At 44.0% G+C, this 15,741-nt stretch overlaps 1 protein-coding gene across 3 annotated transcripts in view; it reads right to left on the bottom strand.

The window, feature by feature from the left end:
* Positions 1-15,741, bottom strand: part of LOC115094054 (sodium- and chloride-dependent neutral and basic amino acid transporter B(0+)-like) — a 556,325-nt gene that overhangs the window by 267,446 nt on the left and 273,138 nt on the right. For all 3 annotated transcript variants that reach the window (XM_029606707.1, XM_029606706.1, XM_029606708.1), the window contains exon 9: positions 1,989-2,114. In XM_029606707.1, coding sequence (XP_029462567.1) covers positions 1,989-2,114 — 126 coding nt within the window. The remainder of the gene's footprint in view (positions 1-1,988; positions 2,115-15,741) is intronic.

Genomic DNA, 15,741 nt, shown 5'->3' with positions numbered 1-15,741 from the left:
CCCCAAACAGGGGTCCGACAAAAACCCGACGCCATGACTTCGACAAAAATTTAGCCGCAGTGTGGTTGATGGCCGGTAGGCCCCGAAGGAATAACTCGATGGGAATCGACTGCAATTAGGGTAAAGCCTTACCTTTCGACCATGGAGTATAGATATCGATAGGGGAACCCCTATGGGGTAAAACGTTTTAAAATTTTTGAGAGAAGTTCCATGCGGAAAATTCCTGTCAGGAATCTGAAGAGAGCTCCTTAAACCACGTGGCTACTGCTGCGCAGAAAAAAGAAGACTGAGGGGGGGACCCCTGCTGGATGCAGGGTTGGTGCTATGCTGGGCATGCCCAGTAGGTGCCAGTCAAAGTTCTAGAAACTTTGACAAAAGTGTTCCGTGATTGGGCTCCATCCTGATGATGTCACCCATATGTGAGGACTACCATCCTGCTTGTCCTGTGAGAATGACAGATAAAATCATAACTCAGACTCCGCATGTTACATGCTGATTCCCAAGCTGACATCCATGTACATCTGAAGATATCCACATTATATCGGATGCATAGTGTCACATGAGCCTGCGAAGACATAGATGAGAGCACTGCCTCAGCTGTTTCTGAGGCAGTGCAGACATCGGAGTGCTCACCTAGCAGCTCTTCATTTACAGCCTTTTGGAAAGAGGTAAAAAATAGTGACAATCCCAAACATTAGGTCATTGCAAGCTAGCATATTTCATTGGGGTTGCACACTACCATGCACAGCTGGGCCTTGCTACACCTAGCTAAGCAACCAGTCAACTCTAATGTACAGATGGTGAAGGTCTTGGTCCTTGGGCTGTATTATTGGTTATGTTAGCAGCTCATGGAGGTTAGACAACGATGCTGGTATGACTCTCTAAAGGCTGGATTTGGAATAGGATGTTGTCATGCATTCAATTGTAGTTGAAAGTCACCCCAGAAATTTAAAGGTCAGGGTATATTTAGTGATGACTACAATCGTACCCACATGTCACCTAACAAAAGGTTCACCTCACTAAACCCAAAGCAAATCTGTGTTAGAAGCTATGGACCTAGCCTGTCAGTCACAGGTAGCCATTTGGAAATATAGAAATGTCAGATACTTCTTGGACTTTTACCTGTCCAGCTCAGGGCTAGTCATGTTGTCCTGCTATTCATAAGTATATAGAAAATAGGCACAGTAGTTTATTTATTCTAATTGGTAGTAGCAGTTAGAATTTTATCCTATCTGAGGCTACCCTTAAAGCACATAGGCTGAGACTCCCAGGGAGAGAAGCTTGCAGAATGGTAAATTTTCAAGCAGTTGCCACCTTTCAAATATTTTCTGTTGCTTGTCCACATGACTGGCATGACTTGTGGGCAATTCAGCAGAGTAAATGTCCTATAGGATGTATTTCTGCTGGTGTTTGTGCATTTTGCATTGTGGATAACCAAACCAAGGCAGATGTGTTGATAGACTCTCACTCATCAGCTCTATGCATAGCATTAAGGCTAGAGAAGGGGTTGTCAGCCAATGACCTCATGAGCCAATAACCAGCCTCTACAAAAGCCTGGCACTGTTCTAAATGTATAGGCCAACTGCTCCCAGAGGTATCATGTGGTAGACATTATGACGTTCAATTTCAGTGTTGTTATACAGAAAGAGAAGCATTTAGGTCCACCTGAGGGCTGAAGGGGCCCTGTCAGTAACTCACACATTTTAGATATCATATATGCTTCTGACACATGTCTCCCACTCATGTAGATTATTCACTGACAAAGTAAATCTAACTAAACCTATGCTAAACCTTTTATATTTTCCTTTTTATGTTATAAAATTTGCTCACTTGTACATAAGACATTTTTATTTCATCAACAAAGTTTATGTGATCTCAATGTATGACTAATAAACTTAGTTTATTGATAATCTGAATATATATACTGTAATATTTTTTTAATAGTCAATATTTTTATTTCAAGATATTAATAATAAAGGATTACTTACCTATCAAGGCAAATTGAGTGTCCAGGCCCAAGGTCATAAGCATGAAGAAAAATAGAATGGACCAAAAAGGAGACAATGGCAATTGGACCAGTGCCGCTGGATAAGCAATAAATGCCAATCCAAAGCCTAAGAAAATTAACATTAGAAATTATTTTCTATAGAAAAGATACCTGCAGAAAAATCAGGAGTATGCACAATATTTTTCAATTGAAAATTGGGTACAAGATTTGCGGGTTCAAAATACACATGGATTGTGCATCTAGGCAGACAGTTTGAAATTGCCCCCAAAATGAGAAAACCCTTTTAGAACATCTCGCCCTATATATTACATTATAATCCAGAACATTTACTATGTGAATTTGGGATTGTAGAAATAGTTTTTAGAATACTTATTGTTGATTGTTTTACATATAATCTAGAAATGTTACATAAGCAGTGATTATCTTGATTGATAGTATCAGTAAGATAACAAGATTTCAAAAATAACAGTGAGCAAAAACTATTATTCTGATTACATATCAATTTATTTTTGTAGACTTGATTTGGTACAGTTTCTCCAAGATGAAAATATTAATTGTGCATTAACATTATCATTTTCCCCTGCCCACTGATTCAGTAAAAAAAATAAGCCAATATCCAAATTTCCTGTTTTAATGGAAGTCAATACAAGAAGTTACATTTTAATCTTGAACATCATCTTGTTAAGAAACCCTTATAGAGCAGTGCTCTTTAATTTAAGGCTTGTGGAACAGTCATCTTCCTGATAGTTTCACATTCAAGATTCTTTTTTTTGTTCTTTGTTGGCATCGTTTGCCCATGCATACCAAACACATTTTTGTTTTAAGGTAGCATCTTATTGACCCTTGCAGGCCAAAAGGAGGAGGGGAATGCCATCTAACCTGAATATACTTATTTATTTAAAATTATTTGTTTACTGCATGTTCCAAAGATCAAGGTGATCTACAGCTTGAATACATATATCAAATAAATATTTACAAAAAAACACCAAGCATATAAACTATACACAATACATGTGAACTATACAGAGCTGTTTGCTTTTTCTGTTGTGTAGGATCAATTAGCAATTTAGATGTAAATTTACAGCTTCAAAGCTTGTTTGAACAGCCAAGTTTTGAGCTCTTTTTAAAATGTTTTCATGTCTTTTGTGTTTCTCAGATGTTCTGGCATGGAATTGCAGCTTATCGAACCTGCAACCCAAAAAGGCACGATTTCTCACTTCCCCCAAGTGGGCTTGCTGGATTGTTAGGATGGTTAGGTGGTCTTTATTTGCCAATCTGAATGTGCACTGTGGTGCGTGCAGATAAAGTGCTGCACCAATGCAATGTGCATGGATCCCTGTGATTATCTTATAAAGCAAAATTGTTTACCTTGTAATAGGTGTTATCCCAGGACAGCGGGATGTAGTCCTCACATATGGGTTACATCATTGATGGAGCCCTATTGAGGAAACCTTTCTGCCAAAGTTTCTAGAAACTTTTGACTGGCACTCTGAGCCCACTGAGCATGCCCAGCATGCCATGATATTCTCAGCCACAGGGGTCTCCCTTCAGTCTCATATGTAGCAATAAGCTTTAGCAAAAAATAAAATAATAAAACGTATTGGACCCAACTCTGCGGGGTGGCGGGTGGGTTTCATGAGGACTATATCCTGCTGTCCTGGGATAACACCTATTACAAGGTAAGCAATTTTGCTTTATCCCAGGACAAGAAGGATGCTAGCCCTCACATATGGCAATTAGCAAGCTAGAGGCTGAGTCATTTTGTAGTGAAGCAACACTGAAGTATTGTTGGTGAAAATGAGGCAGCCGAAGATCACAGCAGGTTGGATGTAGAAGGAGTTGGGATTAAACTGGAAACAAGTTCTTTAAGACAGATTGTCTGTAGGCTGAATCTTGTCATCCTTCTTTGTCCAAACAGTAATGAGCTGCAAAGGTGTGAAGAGAACTCCATGTTGCTGCTTTACATATGTCAAGAATTGGCACTGAACGATAGTGTGCTACTGAGGTTGAAATTGCTCTTACTGAATGCGCCTTTACTCGCCCTTGGAGAGGAAGGCCTGCTTTTCATAGCAAAACTGTATGCAATCTGCTAGCCAATTGGATAGAGTATGTTTACCCACTGCTTTACCCAGTTTGTTTGGATCAAAAGATACAAAGAGTTGAGTGGATTTCCTGTGGACTGCAGTGCGGTCTAAGTAATATGCTAGCGCACGTTTACAGTCCAAGGTATGTAAGGCTCGTTCTCCTTGGTGAGAATGAGGCCTTGGAAAGAATGTGGGTAAAACTATGGATTGGTTCAAGTGGAATTCCGTTACTACCTTAGGGAGGAATTTTGGATGTGTTCGGAGAACCACTCTGTCATGTAAGAATTTTGTATAGGGTGAGTACGTGACAAGTGCTTGTAACTCACTAACCCTTCTAGCTGATGTAATGGCTATAAGGAAGATAGTCTTCCATGTGAGAAATTTAGGATCACAGGAAGTCATAGGTTCAAAAGGAGAATGCATGAGCCTTGTTAAGACCAGATTCAGGTCCCATTCTGTGACTGGTGGCCGAATTGGTGGTTTAAGGTGAATTAAATCTCTCATAAATCTACTGACAAGAGGATGTATGGATATTGGTGCCTCTCCCATCTTGTTATGGTAAGCTGAGATTGCACTTAGGTGTACTCTGACAGAAGAAGTCTGGAGACCAGAGCCTGAAAGATGGCATAAATTGTCTAGTAGAGAAGTTGTGGGGCAGGAGAAAGGGTCAATACTTTTTTGCGTGCACCACATAGTACGTTTTTTCCATTTTGAAGAATAATTCTTCCGTGTTGAAAGTTTACGTGAAGCTATAAGCACTTGAGAGACATTGGTTGAAAGATTGAGTGTTGTAGGATCAAGCTTTCAACATCCACGCTGTCAGGGATAGGGCTTGAAGGTTGGTATGGTGCAACTGACCCTGATCCTGAGGTATGAGAGTGGGAGCTACACTCAGGAGAATTGGATCCCTGATCGAGAGGTCTAGAAGTGTGGGAAACCATACTTGTCGAGGCCAATATGGGGCTATGAGTATCATGGTCCCTTTGTCCTGTTGCAACTTCACTAGAGTTTTGGTTATGAGTGGTATCGGAGGATACATGTATAGAAAGCCTGAGTTCCAAGGGCGAGCAAAGGCATCCTTGGTTGGCTGGTTTTTCTCACACGAGTGGTATCTGTCCACTTTGTGATTCAGGTGAAATGCAAAGAGGTCCATTGTTGGTTGTCCCCAATGTTGGAATATCCTGGTCACTACTGAGGGATCCAGGTACCACTCGTGTAGTTGGAACTGAAGACTGAGGCGGTCTGCAACTACGTTATGGATGCCCGCTAGATAAGTGGCCCGGACAAACATGGAATGTGTTAGGGCCCAGTCCCAAATCTGAGCGACTTCTTGACAAAGGAGATACGATCCCGTACCGCCTTGCTTGTTCAGGTACCACATGGCTACTGTATTGTCCGTTTGAATCAGAACAGTCTTGTGTGAAAGGCAGTCTTTGAACGCATGCAGCGCATAACGTATAGCTCGAAGTTCCAGGAAATTGATTTTGAAATGTTGCTTCGAGTTTTGTCCAAGTACCCTGGGTCTGGAGATTGTCTATGTGAGCTCCCCAACCCAAGGTGGATGCATCTGTAGTTAAAGTTATCTGTGGGACTGGTTGTTGGAAGGGTAGGCCCTTTCGCAAGTTGTCCTTGTTTGCCCACCATAGTAGAGACAAACGTAGCCGGTGGGTTACTTGAATTGTAGAATACAGTGGTTGAATGGCTTGGATCCATTGTGATCTTAATGTCCATTGGGTTACTCTTATGGCTAGCCTTGCCATAGGAGTGACATGAATTGTGGAGGCCATGTGGACTAGTAAGGTTAGAAACTGATGAGCTGTTGCTTGTTTCTTTGAATGTAGCGAGTTTGCCAATAGGGAAAGTGTGTCTGACCGATCCTCGGGTAGAAAAGCTTTTGAAAGTATGGTATTCAATTCTGCTCCTATGAATTGAAGCAGGTGAGACGGAATGAAATGGGACTTTTGATAATTGATGAGAAAGCCCATGGAGTGAAGTAGAGTAATTGTTTGACTGAGAGAAGCCAGAGCTCCTTGTTGAGATTGACTTCTGATGAGCCAGTCGTCTAGATAGGGGAAGACATGAACACTTTCCAAGGAAAGTGTTCATGTCTTTCCTTGGAAAGACATGAACACTTTCCTTGGAAAGTGTGCTGCTATTACTTCCAGACATTTCGTGAATACTCTGGGAGCTGAGGCAAGCCAGAATGGTAGTACTCTTTACTGGAAATGTTGATGACCCATCATGAAGCCCAGATACTTGCGATGAGGAGGGAATATTGGAATGTGAGCGTAAGCATCTTGTAGATCCAGAGAACAAAGCCAATCTCCTGTTTGAAGAAATGGAAGCATGGTACCTAGAGAAACCATCCTGAACTTTTCTTTCTTCAGAAATTTGTTGAGATTTCTGAGGTCTAGGATGGGACGTAGGCCTCCGGTTTTCTTTGGAATGAGGAAATAATGGGAATAGAATCCTCTGCCCTGCTGAGTCTGGGGCACCGGCTCTACTACTCTGGTTCTCAGAAGGGTGGATAATTCTACTTGTAGATGGATTATGTGATTTTCGCTTAGTGGAAGAGGTCTGAATCTCTTGGAGTTGAGAGAAAATTGAGTTGGTACCCTCAAGATATTATTGCGAGTACCCATTGGTCTGTTGTTATTTGTACCCAATGGTTGCAAAAGGAGGATACTTGGCCTCCTACCGGTAGATCTGGTTGCTTTGGTCTCTGGGGGTGGCCTCAAAAGCCTGCAGCTGGTCCCATCTGCGGCGGAGGTTGAGGCCTAGCAGCTCTAGGTTGTCTAGGCTGAGATCTTTGCTGCGGCCTAGAATATCTGCCTCTTGATGCTGGAGGATAATAATGCCTCTGTCTGTAGAAGGGCCATCGAGATTCCTTCCTTGGAGAATGGCGAGATGAAGATGTAGCAGAGTCCTGTGGAATTGATGACAGTTGACGCAGGGTTTCTGTGTGTTCCTTTAATTGTGCTACATTATCCTGTACCTTAGAACCAAAGAGGTTGTCGCCCACACATGGCAAATCAACCAATTTTTCTTGGACCTCAGGCCTGAGGTCCAAGGCCTTAAGCCATGCCCAGCAACGCACACTTATACTAGAGGCCGCTACTCTGGAGGCCATTTCAAAATTATCATAAGCAGCTCGGACTTCGTGCTTGCCAGCTTCAAGTCCTTTATGTATTATTGTTTGAGCTGCTTCTTGATACTGCTATGGCAACGAATTTGAGAGATCTTGCATCTGTTTCCACAGGTTTCTCTGATATTGCGTCATATATAACTGATATGATGTAATTCTTGTATTTAGCATGGCTCCCTGATAGATTTTCCTGCCCAAGGAGTCTAGGAATCTATGATCCTTGCCTGGAGGAGTGGAGGAATGAGGCCTTATCCATTTAGATTTCTTTTGTGCAGATTCCACAACAACTGATTGATGTGGCAGTTGTGATTTTTGTTAGCCGGGGACAGATTGTACCAAATAAGTGGTGTCCACTCTTATTTATGGATGGTACTGAGCATGGGTGCTCCCAGAGTCTATGCTGTAAGTCTAGGAGAACTTCATGGACAGGTATAGCCAAGACTTCTTTTGGAGGGTCCACGAACTGTAGGACCTCCAGTGTTTGCTGTCTTGTGTCCTCTTCTGCTACCAGAGTAAACTTGTAAAGGATAAATCCTTCGGTGGAGATTTCTTTCGTTCTTCTGGAGGAGAAGGATCAGACATAAATCCTTCAGAAGAAGTGTCTATATGCCTGTCTTCCCAGGAATCATACGGATTGTCTTGATGTGGAGACGTTGGAGAAGACCTTGGTGGTCGAGAAAGCCCTGAAGGACCTGGCTGTGGATCATCTAATGGTATTCATCCAGGGACTTCTTCTCGTGGCTTGGATGGAGTCGATGGAAGAGCACCGACTATTGCATCAAGTTTTTTCATTAGAAGATGGAACAGTGCGAACTCTGGATGTCCTGGAGCCCCAGGTGACATCAGCATCGATGGTATTGGGTCAGGCATTGGCGATGGAATAGGCATCGGCATCGATGGTCGCTCCGGTGTAGACTTCGGTTGTGGTACCGGCATCAGTGCAGGCACCGGCATCGGCGGGATGGCCGGCATTGGTGCAGGCACCGGCATCGATGAGGGCACCGGCATCGGTGTGAGCACTGGTATCGATGTTGGCGAGGTTATCGGCGGTTGCCGATGCTTCAATGCTTGGAGCACCGCTTGACGGATGAAATCCGTCAATTCCTCATGATAGCTGGTGCGGGCAGAGCAGCTACACGTGGTGGCGGTGGAGGTGTCGATGGTCCTTCCACAGGGCCTTGTGGAGGTTCGATGATCAATGCTTCGATAAGAGGTGAAGGCCTCGGCATCAAAGGCACCGGTGTTTCCTGGAGTCTATGCCATTTTGCGGTCAATTTCTCTGGGGAGAGAAGCGCCTCCGGTATTGATGGGTGTCGGTGCCGATGGCGATGCTTCGGACAGTGTTCCGCCGCTGACTTCGTCGATGCTATTGATGGTGTCAGCGATGAATGATCCCCCGAGCCTTCTGGATGACGCTTTTTCAGTATTATATGCTTGGAGAATCCGGCTGGAGACGATTGAGTCGATGTGGAAGGGGAAGGCAGAAGCTGTAGATGGAATAAATGCTTCATCTTTTCTTGGCGGGTCTTTCCTCCTTTTGTGGTCATTTCGGCACACTTGGGACAGGTTGTTACGTCATGTGTTTGACCTAAACAAAGGACACATTCGAGGTGTGGATCTGTAATGGACATTGTCTGATTACAGTTGAGACATTTTTTAAATCCCGTGGCCATATTTTTCGCTGACAGCCGTCGATGAAAATGAGAGAAACATGAGATAAAAATATTTTACTCCAAGGAGTAACAAAGAGACTAAATTTACTCACCAGTCGGTGGTAACACGAGAGACCCCGATATGGGAGAGAATAAATGCTTTTTAAATCTGATTTTTAATCAGACAATCTGTGAGAAAGTCACACAGGCTCCTGCTCCGTGATGCCAACAGCAGCGTGGAAAAACGAAGACTGAAGGGAGACCCCTGTGGCTGAGAATATCATGGCTTGCTGGGCATGCTCAATGGGCTCAGAGTGCCAGTCAAAAGTTTCTAGAAACTTTAACAGAAAATTTTCCACAATAGAGCTCCATTTTTGGATGTCACCCATATGTGAGGACTAGCATCCTGCTTGTCCTGGGATAAAGGATTAATACAATTTTGTACTGTATTCTACATTGAATCAGGAGCCAATGCAAAGTGGACAGTATTGATAGACAGGAAAGGTTCAGCTGGTTTGGCTTGTGCTCTCTTTTTTTCTCATCCCTTTGAACAGGATCAGCTAACTGGAGCTTCACCAATACCAGCACTTGTTCCCTGCAGGTTGAGCCTTTGAGTGCCTGGGCCAGCTGGACTTAGGCAGGCCTCTATAGGTAGTCAATATAGAAGTCAGTTCAACCCAGAGACAGCAGATGAGAGATGGTACAGTCTTACACTGGACAAGGTAGTGTCCTGGAGACTCAGGCACCAAAGGAATGAAGGTAGACAGGGTGTGCTCAAGCAAGAGCAGACCGGAGCCTGAGTAGACCAAGTCCAGGAAGTAAGCTGAAGAGGCATCGAGAAATAGGCTGGAGTCAGGGCTGGCGGAAAACCAGAGGCAGTGGCAAGCAAGGCTGAGGTCTGATCATGGAGAAAGTCAAACGTAGTATATGTAGTCAAACAAAGCAGATGTCTGGGTCTGGAGACAGGCAATACAGAGTCAGGCGAAGCAGAGGTCTGGGTCTGAGATAGACAATACTGTAGTCAGGTGAAGTGGAGATCTGGGTCTGGAGATAGGCAATAGCATGGTCAGGCGAAGCAAAGGTCTAGGTCTGGAGATAGGTAGGGATGTGCAGACAAAAAGTTTTCATTGAATCGGTGATACGTTTTCGTTGAGGGTCGATTCCGTTCAATATGGACATATGGAGAATTCCATAAGTTGACGATCTGTCCATACGTTTCCCGGTTCCCATTAAAGTCAATGGGGGAAGGATTTCCAGCCTATTTTTGGCTGCAGAATTGGGGTTTTCTTATCAATTTTCATGAAACTTCTGGGGAGCAATCATCACAACAACAAAAGAGCTCCAAGGTACTTAGACTGTGGCAAAGTGGCACCTAAGTGGCATGAATAGCCTAAGGCACTGGAAAGGTGCAAAGGGGTACCAGAAGTGGCAAGAGTGCTTTAACAGAGGCACAAAGCAGCAGTGAGAATGTCAAAAACACACCACAGCTTCAAAACAGAGCACCAATAGCAGATGCATGAACCATCAAAGGCAGCACCACAGGCAAAGCAGCAAGACAAGTGGCATTGACATCCAACAGCACAATGAAGGGGGAACATAGCAAGCAGATAGACTAGCACCAACACACTGAGGAACCATGAGAGTGGCAAGAACACCACAAGGAGTTAAGTGAGTCATCTGGTGTATGGCAGCAAAGCAGAGTGGCAGAAAGCTGATAGGGGCAAGGCAGGCTGGCAGAGTGGAGGTAGTCTGGTCTGGTCCCTGTGGTTTTGATAGGGGAAAGACAGGCTGGCCCAGGAGAGAGTTCCCTTTCCTTTGTGCAGGGAAGGACTCCCTGGAACGGGTCCACCCCTAGAGTTGGGTGCACCCGGTGTTTACATTGGCGTCCAGTGAATATCGTTGGCGTCTAGTGAATTCCGTTGACGTGACGTGAATTCCGTTGACTGTACTTATGCACTTCAGCTGATGACAAAGGAAATGCAGACGACATCCAATTTTTAGTACCTATAGAAACGTCTATCGAAGAAACGTTAGCTTTACTTAAAAAAAAATATATATATATATAGGGATGTGCAGACAAAAAGTTTTCGTTGAATCGGTGATACGTTTTCGTTGAGGGTCGATTCCGTTCAATATGGACATATGGAGAATTCCATAAGTTGACGATCTGTCCATACGTTTCCCGGTTCCCATTAAAGTCAATGGGGGAAGGATTTGTCCATGTTATACTCAGTAAACCGATGTGAAGGCCTGTCCGATGAGTCGGTATATAAAATTTAATAAACCATTAAACCATTAAAGCCTGGATGAACAGGCACAGCAGTCGAGAACAGAGGTCAATCCCACCTAGGGACACAAGGCCTGGATGAACAGGCGAAGCAATCGAGGTATAACACTTTTAGGAACACAAAAAATTGCTCCATCACTTACACCTAATTTTAAGTGCTAACAAAATGGAAATAGTATTTCTTGAACGTAAATGCCACCTTACTAGCATTCCGTCGTTGTCTTTTACTGACACTGTAAAGATAAATCCTTGCTTTAATACTCGCAATTTAGGCATCATCATTGATACTGAATTTTCTTTTAAAAAACACATTTCTTTAAAGTTGAGAGACGGTTATTTTAAACTACTTACGCTACGAAGATTAAAGCCGTTTTTAGAATTTACCGATTTTAGATCTGTCTTACAGTGTCTTATATTTGGAAATCTTGACTATAGCAATGCTTTGCTTCTTGGATTGCCACAATCCAGCATCCGGCCCTTGCAAGTCCTGCAGAATGCTGCAGCACGGATTTTAACTGGTCAGAGAAAGGTGGACCATATTACAATAACATTGATTAAACTGCATTGGCTCCCAGTGCAATACCGAATCCAATATAAAGCGGCATGCATAATCCACAATGTTATTTATGTCGAACATACTGAATGGCTGAACACATCAATACATCTTCACGTACCCCAAAGAGACTTGTGATCGGCAAACAAAGGACTTCTCTCAATCCCTACCATTAAGTCAGCTAGATTATCCCATGTAAGGGAGCGCGTTATATCCATCGCAGGAACAAAAATCTGGAATTCTTTACCTACTTCATTGAGACTTACCACCGAAAAGAAGCAATTTAAAGCCAAACTAAAGATCTGGCTGTTCAAATGCGCATTCGAAGAGTATGAATCAGTTAACCAGCACTGTTAGAAATCAGCAACATAGTATAAGCATGTTTTATCTGCAAACCACTTTGAGGAGCCACCATTTTTGTAATTAGTATGCTATTTAATTTTAATAAGTTTTATTTCTATGCTTTTATAACTATGTCTAATTGTGTATTTTTACTATTTTTATCTTTCTTAACAGCTAATTTATTCTTTTACTTTATATAGTTTTTAGCTGTTACTATTTATGAATTGTATTGTATTTCTGATTTATTTATACTCAGTAAACCGATGTGAAGGCTTGTCCGATGTGTCGGTATATAAAATTTAATAAACCATTAAACCATTAAGGCCTGGATGAACAGGCACAGCAGTCGAGGACAGAGGTCAATCCCACCTAGGGACACAAGGCCTGGATGAACAGGCGAAGCAATCGAGGTATAACACTTTTAGGAACACAAGGCCTGGATGAACAGGCACAGCAGTCGAGGACAGAGGTCAATCCCACCTAGGGACACAAGGCCTGGATGAACAGGCACAGCTATCAAGGTATGTCACTTTTAGGAACACAAGGCCTGGATGAACAGGCACAGCAGTCGAGGACAGAGGTCAATCCCACCTAGGGACACAAGGCCTGGATGAACAGGCAAAGCAATCGAGGTCAAACACTTTTAGGAACATAAGGCTTGGGGGAGACCGGCGTTCAGAGCCCCCTGTTGCAGCCCGGAACACCACCAAAGCACACGAGAGGGGAGGAGCCGGACTGAAATCAAATCTTCGCAGTAGCGGCGCCTAACGGGTGCGCACGGCTTGATCCGGCTTAGTCTGGATTAGGCTGGACAGGAGGTGAACAACCGTAATCCTACTACTACAGATTCCTTTGTTTTCACTGAGGTAGAACATTTAAGCCAATTTGTTGAGTCTCGAACACCTGTAACCTCTTCCTCGGTGGATCCTTAGTACAGCAATTGGAATTGTATAATTGTTGTCGTTGATGGTTACTTAAAATATTATTTGTCAATAAATTCTTCTCTTTTTTGTGCCAATGGGCTTTGTACTAATACTTTTTGTTTTCTTATTCTAAATGAGAAGGGAATTTTTATTCTTTATTCCAAGAGTACTTAAAGATTGTTAATTACGATGAAAAATCTAAATGTTAAGTAATATAGATATACTTGTTTGGAATTTATGTTGCAATACAATATTGTATTATATATGATTCATGTAAATGAAAATAAAAAATAATGAATAAATAAATAAATAAATAAATAAATAAATAAATAAATAAAAGGAACACAAGGCTTGGATGAACAGGCGCAGCTATCGAGGTCAAACAGTGGTGGTAACACAAGGCCTGCACAGTAGACGGTCAGGAACAGCGATTCATGTCAGGAACATGTGCTGCAGTGCTTACTTTATCTTGAGCATAGGAGGCAATTGGAGATGCTGCAAGGCTTGGAATAGCTTTTATTCATCTTGCCATTCACAGGGAAAATTTGGAAAGCCAAGCAAAGGCAGGTTTACTTTCAAAAACACAAGCATTTCCATCAACTCTGGTGCCAGCCTTGAGCGGTGAGGGCTCATGATATCCCCTGTCATTGAAAAGACTCGTTCACTGGGCACACTGGTTGGTGGACATGACAGATATCCTTCAGCCACTTTGGCTAGGTGTGGCCAGACAGTGGACTTGTGTGCCCAATATGCCAGCGGATCTGTCTGCATGTTCTCTATCGGCTCTGAGAGATACCGTGTCACTGACAGCTGTGCTGCTGTCTCCTCCTGTGCTTGGGAGGGCTCAGAGTCACTCAATCAAGCTATTTTCTCTCTCGCCCGTTGCACAACTGATGGATCTTTATGGCCAACATACCTTGGGTGTTCTGACGTGGAGGAGGAGGTACTTTCTGTCACTGACACAGTGCTGCCCCTGCCTGGGCTAGCAGCACAACTTTGTGACGTGCCTGCTGTTTCCACCTCTGCCTCAAGCCTACTCTGTCTCCGCCTATGGCGCTCCTCTTCACGGACCTTAGCTAACAGCTGCTCCTTCACAAATGACAGACAATTGGTCTGTAGGGCGAGTTTACCTTTCACACGGGGATCACAGACAGAGGCGAGCATGTATGTGCTGTCCTCTGTCTGTGATCTGTAATCTGTCTTTCACCTGCTTCTGCAAAACGTCCACATACTGCAGCACCTCAGCAGTCATTCCCTCTTGCCGTTTAAAGGCCTCCAAATGGTCATCCAGGAATTTAACTATAGGGATGATGTCAGCCAAGGTGGCACTTCTGGAACTCAGCTCCTCCGTGACATCCTTGAAGGGCTGCAGGATTTTTACCAGCTGACTCATGACTAACCAATCATGATGCCCTAGGGGATTCTGCACACCTATGTCTATTGTACCAGATAGTTCATGAAGGGGTGTCTGCAGCTCCAGTAACCTCTCCAGCATCATAAAGGTGGAATTCCACCGGGTGGCAATGTCTTAAATGAGACGCTTCTGAGGCATATCCAAATCAGTCTGCTTTTGTCGGAGAACCTGCCCCGCCTTGACACTTCTGTGGAAGTGTGCTGCTATGTTCCTGCACTTCTGTATTAACCTATGCAGGTATTCATTCTCCTTGTCCTTGGACTCCAAGCCCAGAGCTGACTTCACTACCAGATGCAGAGTGTGTGCAAAACATCGGATGTTCTTAAACCGCCCATCGCTTATTGCCTTAACCATGTTTGCACCGTTGTCTGTGACAAAAAACCCTGCCCGCGTTTTCCTGTCTCGCTGGTGTAGTTGCCAGCCCTCCAGCATCTTTCTGATGCTTGCTAGAATACTGGCAGTGGTATGGGCCTGGTCCGTCAGGTGGGTGTGCAGTAAAGCCCACCTCCACCCTGACACTTCTTCAGTAATAGAGCTGCTGGCTGCCCCTGCCTCTGCCATGTCCCACCAGTGTGCTGTCAGAGAGAGGTAAGAGTGTGCAGCATTCATGGCGGTCCAGATATCGCAGGTGAAATGCACTCTTCCGTCTGCCTTACCTAGCGGTGCTTGCAAGCGACTGCGACACTGCTTGTACAGGCTGGGGATGACCTTTCTACTAAATGTGGTTCTGCACGGGATTTTGTAATTTGGAAGTACAACCTTGAAGAAACGCTTGAAACCCACATTCTGCACTAGCTGCAAGGGCTGGTCATCAAGGGCAATCATTTCCCCAATGCTCATGGTTACAACTTTTGAGGCTGCCTGCCTCCTAGCCTGGGATAGAGTTACCGCACTCCACCCCATTTCCTCCATGGTGGACTGTCGCTTCTGCCACATGTCAGTGGGTTGCTGGCCTGCCGCCTGACTGCTAGAAGGGTATGAGGGTGTGGGCTGACTCTGCTGCTTTCCTACCACTGCACACTGCTTGAAAGGGGTCGCCTGACTGAAACTGCCACCATCCCCAGATGGCAGTAATCTTGTTGGGTGTTGCCTCTTCATATGATGGTTCATGCCAAAATTTGATAGATGTCCCATTTGCTTGCCTCTGCTAATATCCCTGGCAAAGTAATTACACCGAGCATAACGCGGGTCTTCTGTCACTTTAAAATGTTTCCTGATCGGAGATTTCTTTTGTGATCCTCCTCTCTGTGACAACTTTGGGGTGGATGCTGGCACTGGAGTTGAGGTACTAGTAGTGGATGCACCCTGAGAAGCAATGCCAGAGGGGGCACCA

Source organism: Rhinatrema bivittatum, chromosome 6 (assembly GCF_901001135.1).
Source record: "Rhinatrema bivittatum chromosome 6, aRhiBiv1.1, whole genome shotgun sequence".
NCBI lineage: Eukaryota > Metazoa > Chordata > Amphibia > Gymnophiona > Rhinatrematidae > Rhinatrema > Rhinatrema bivittatum.
Note: the sequence above shows the minus strand (reverse complement) of the source record. Positions and strands in the feature narration are given on the sequence as shown.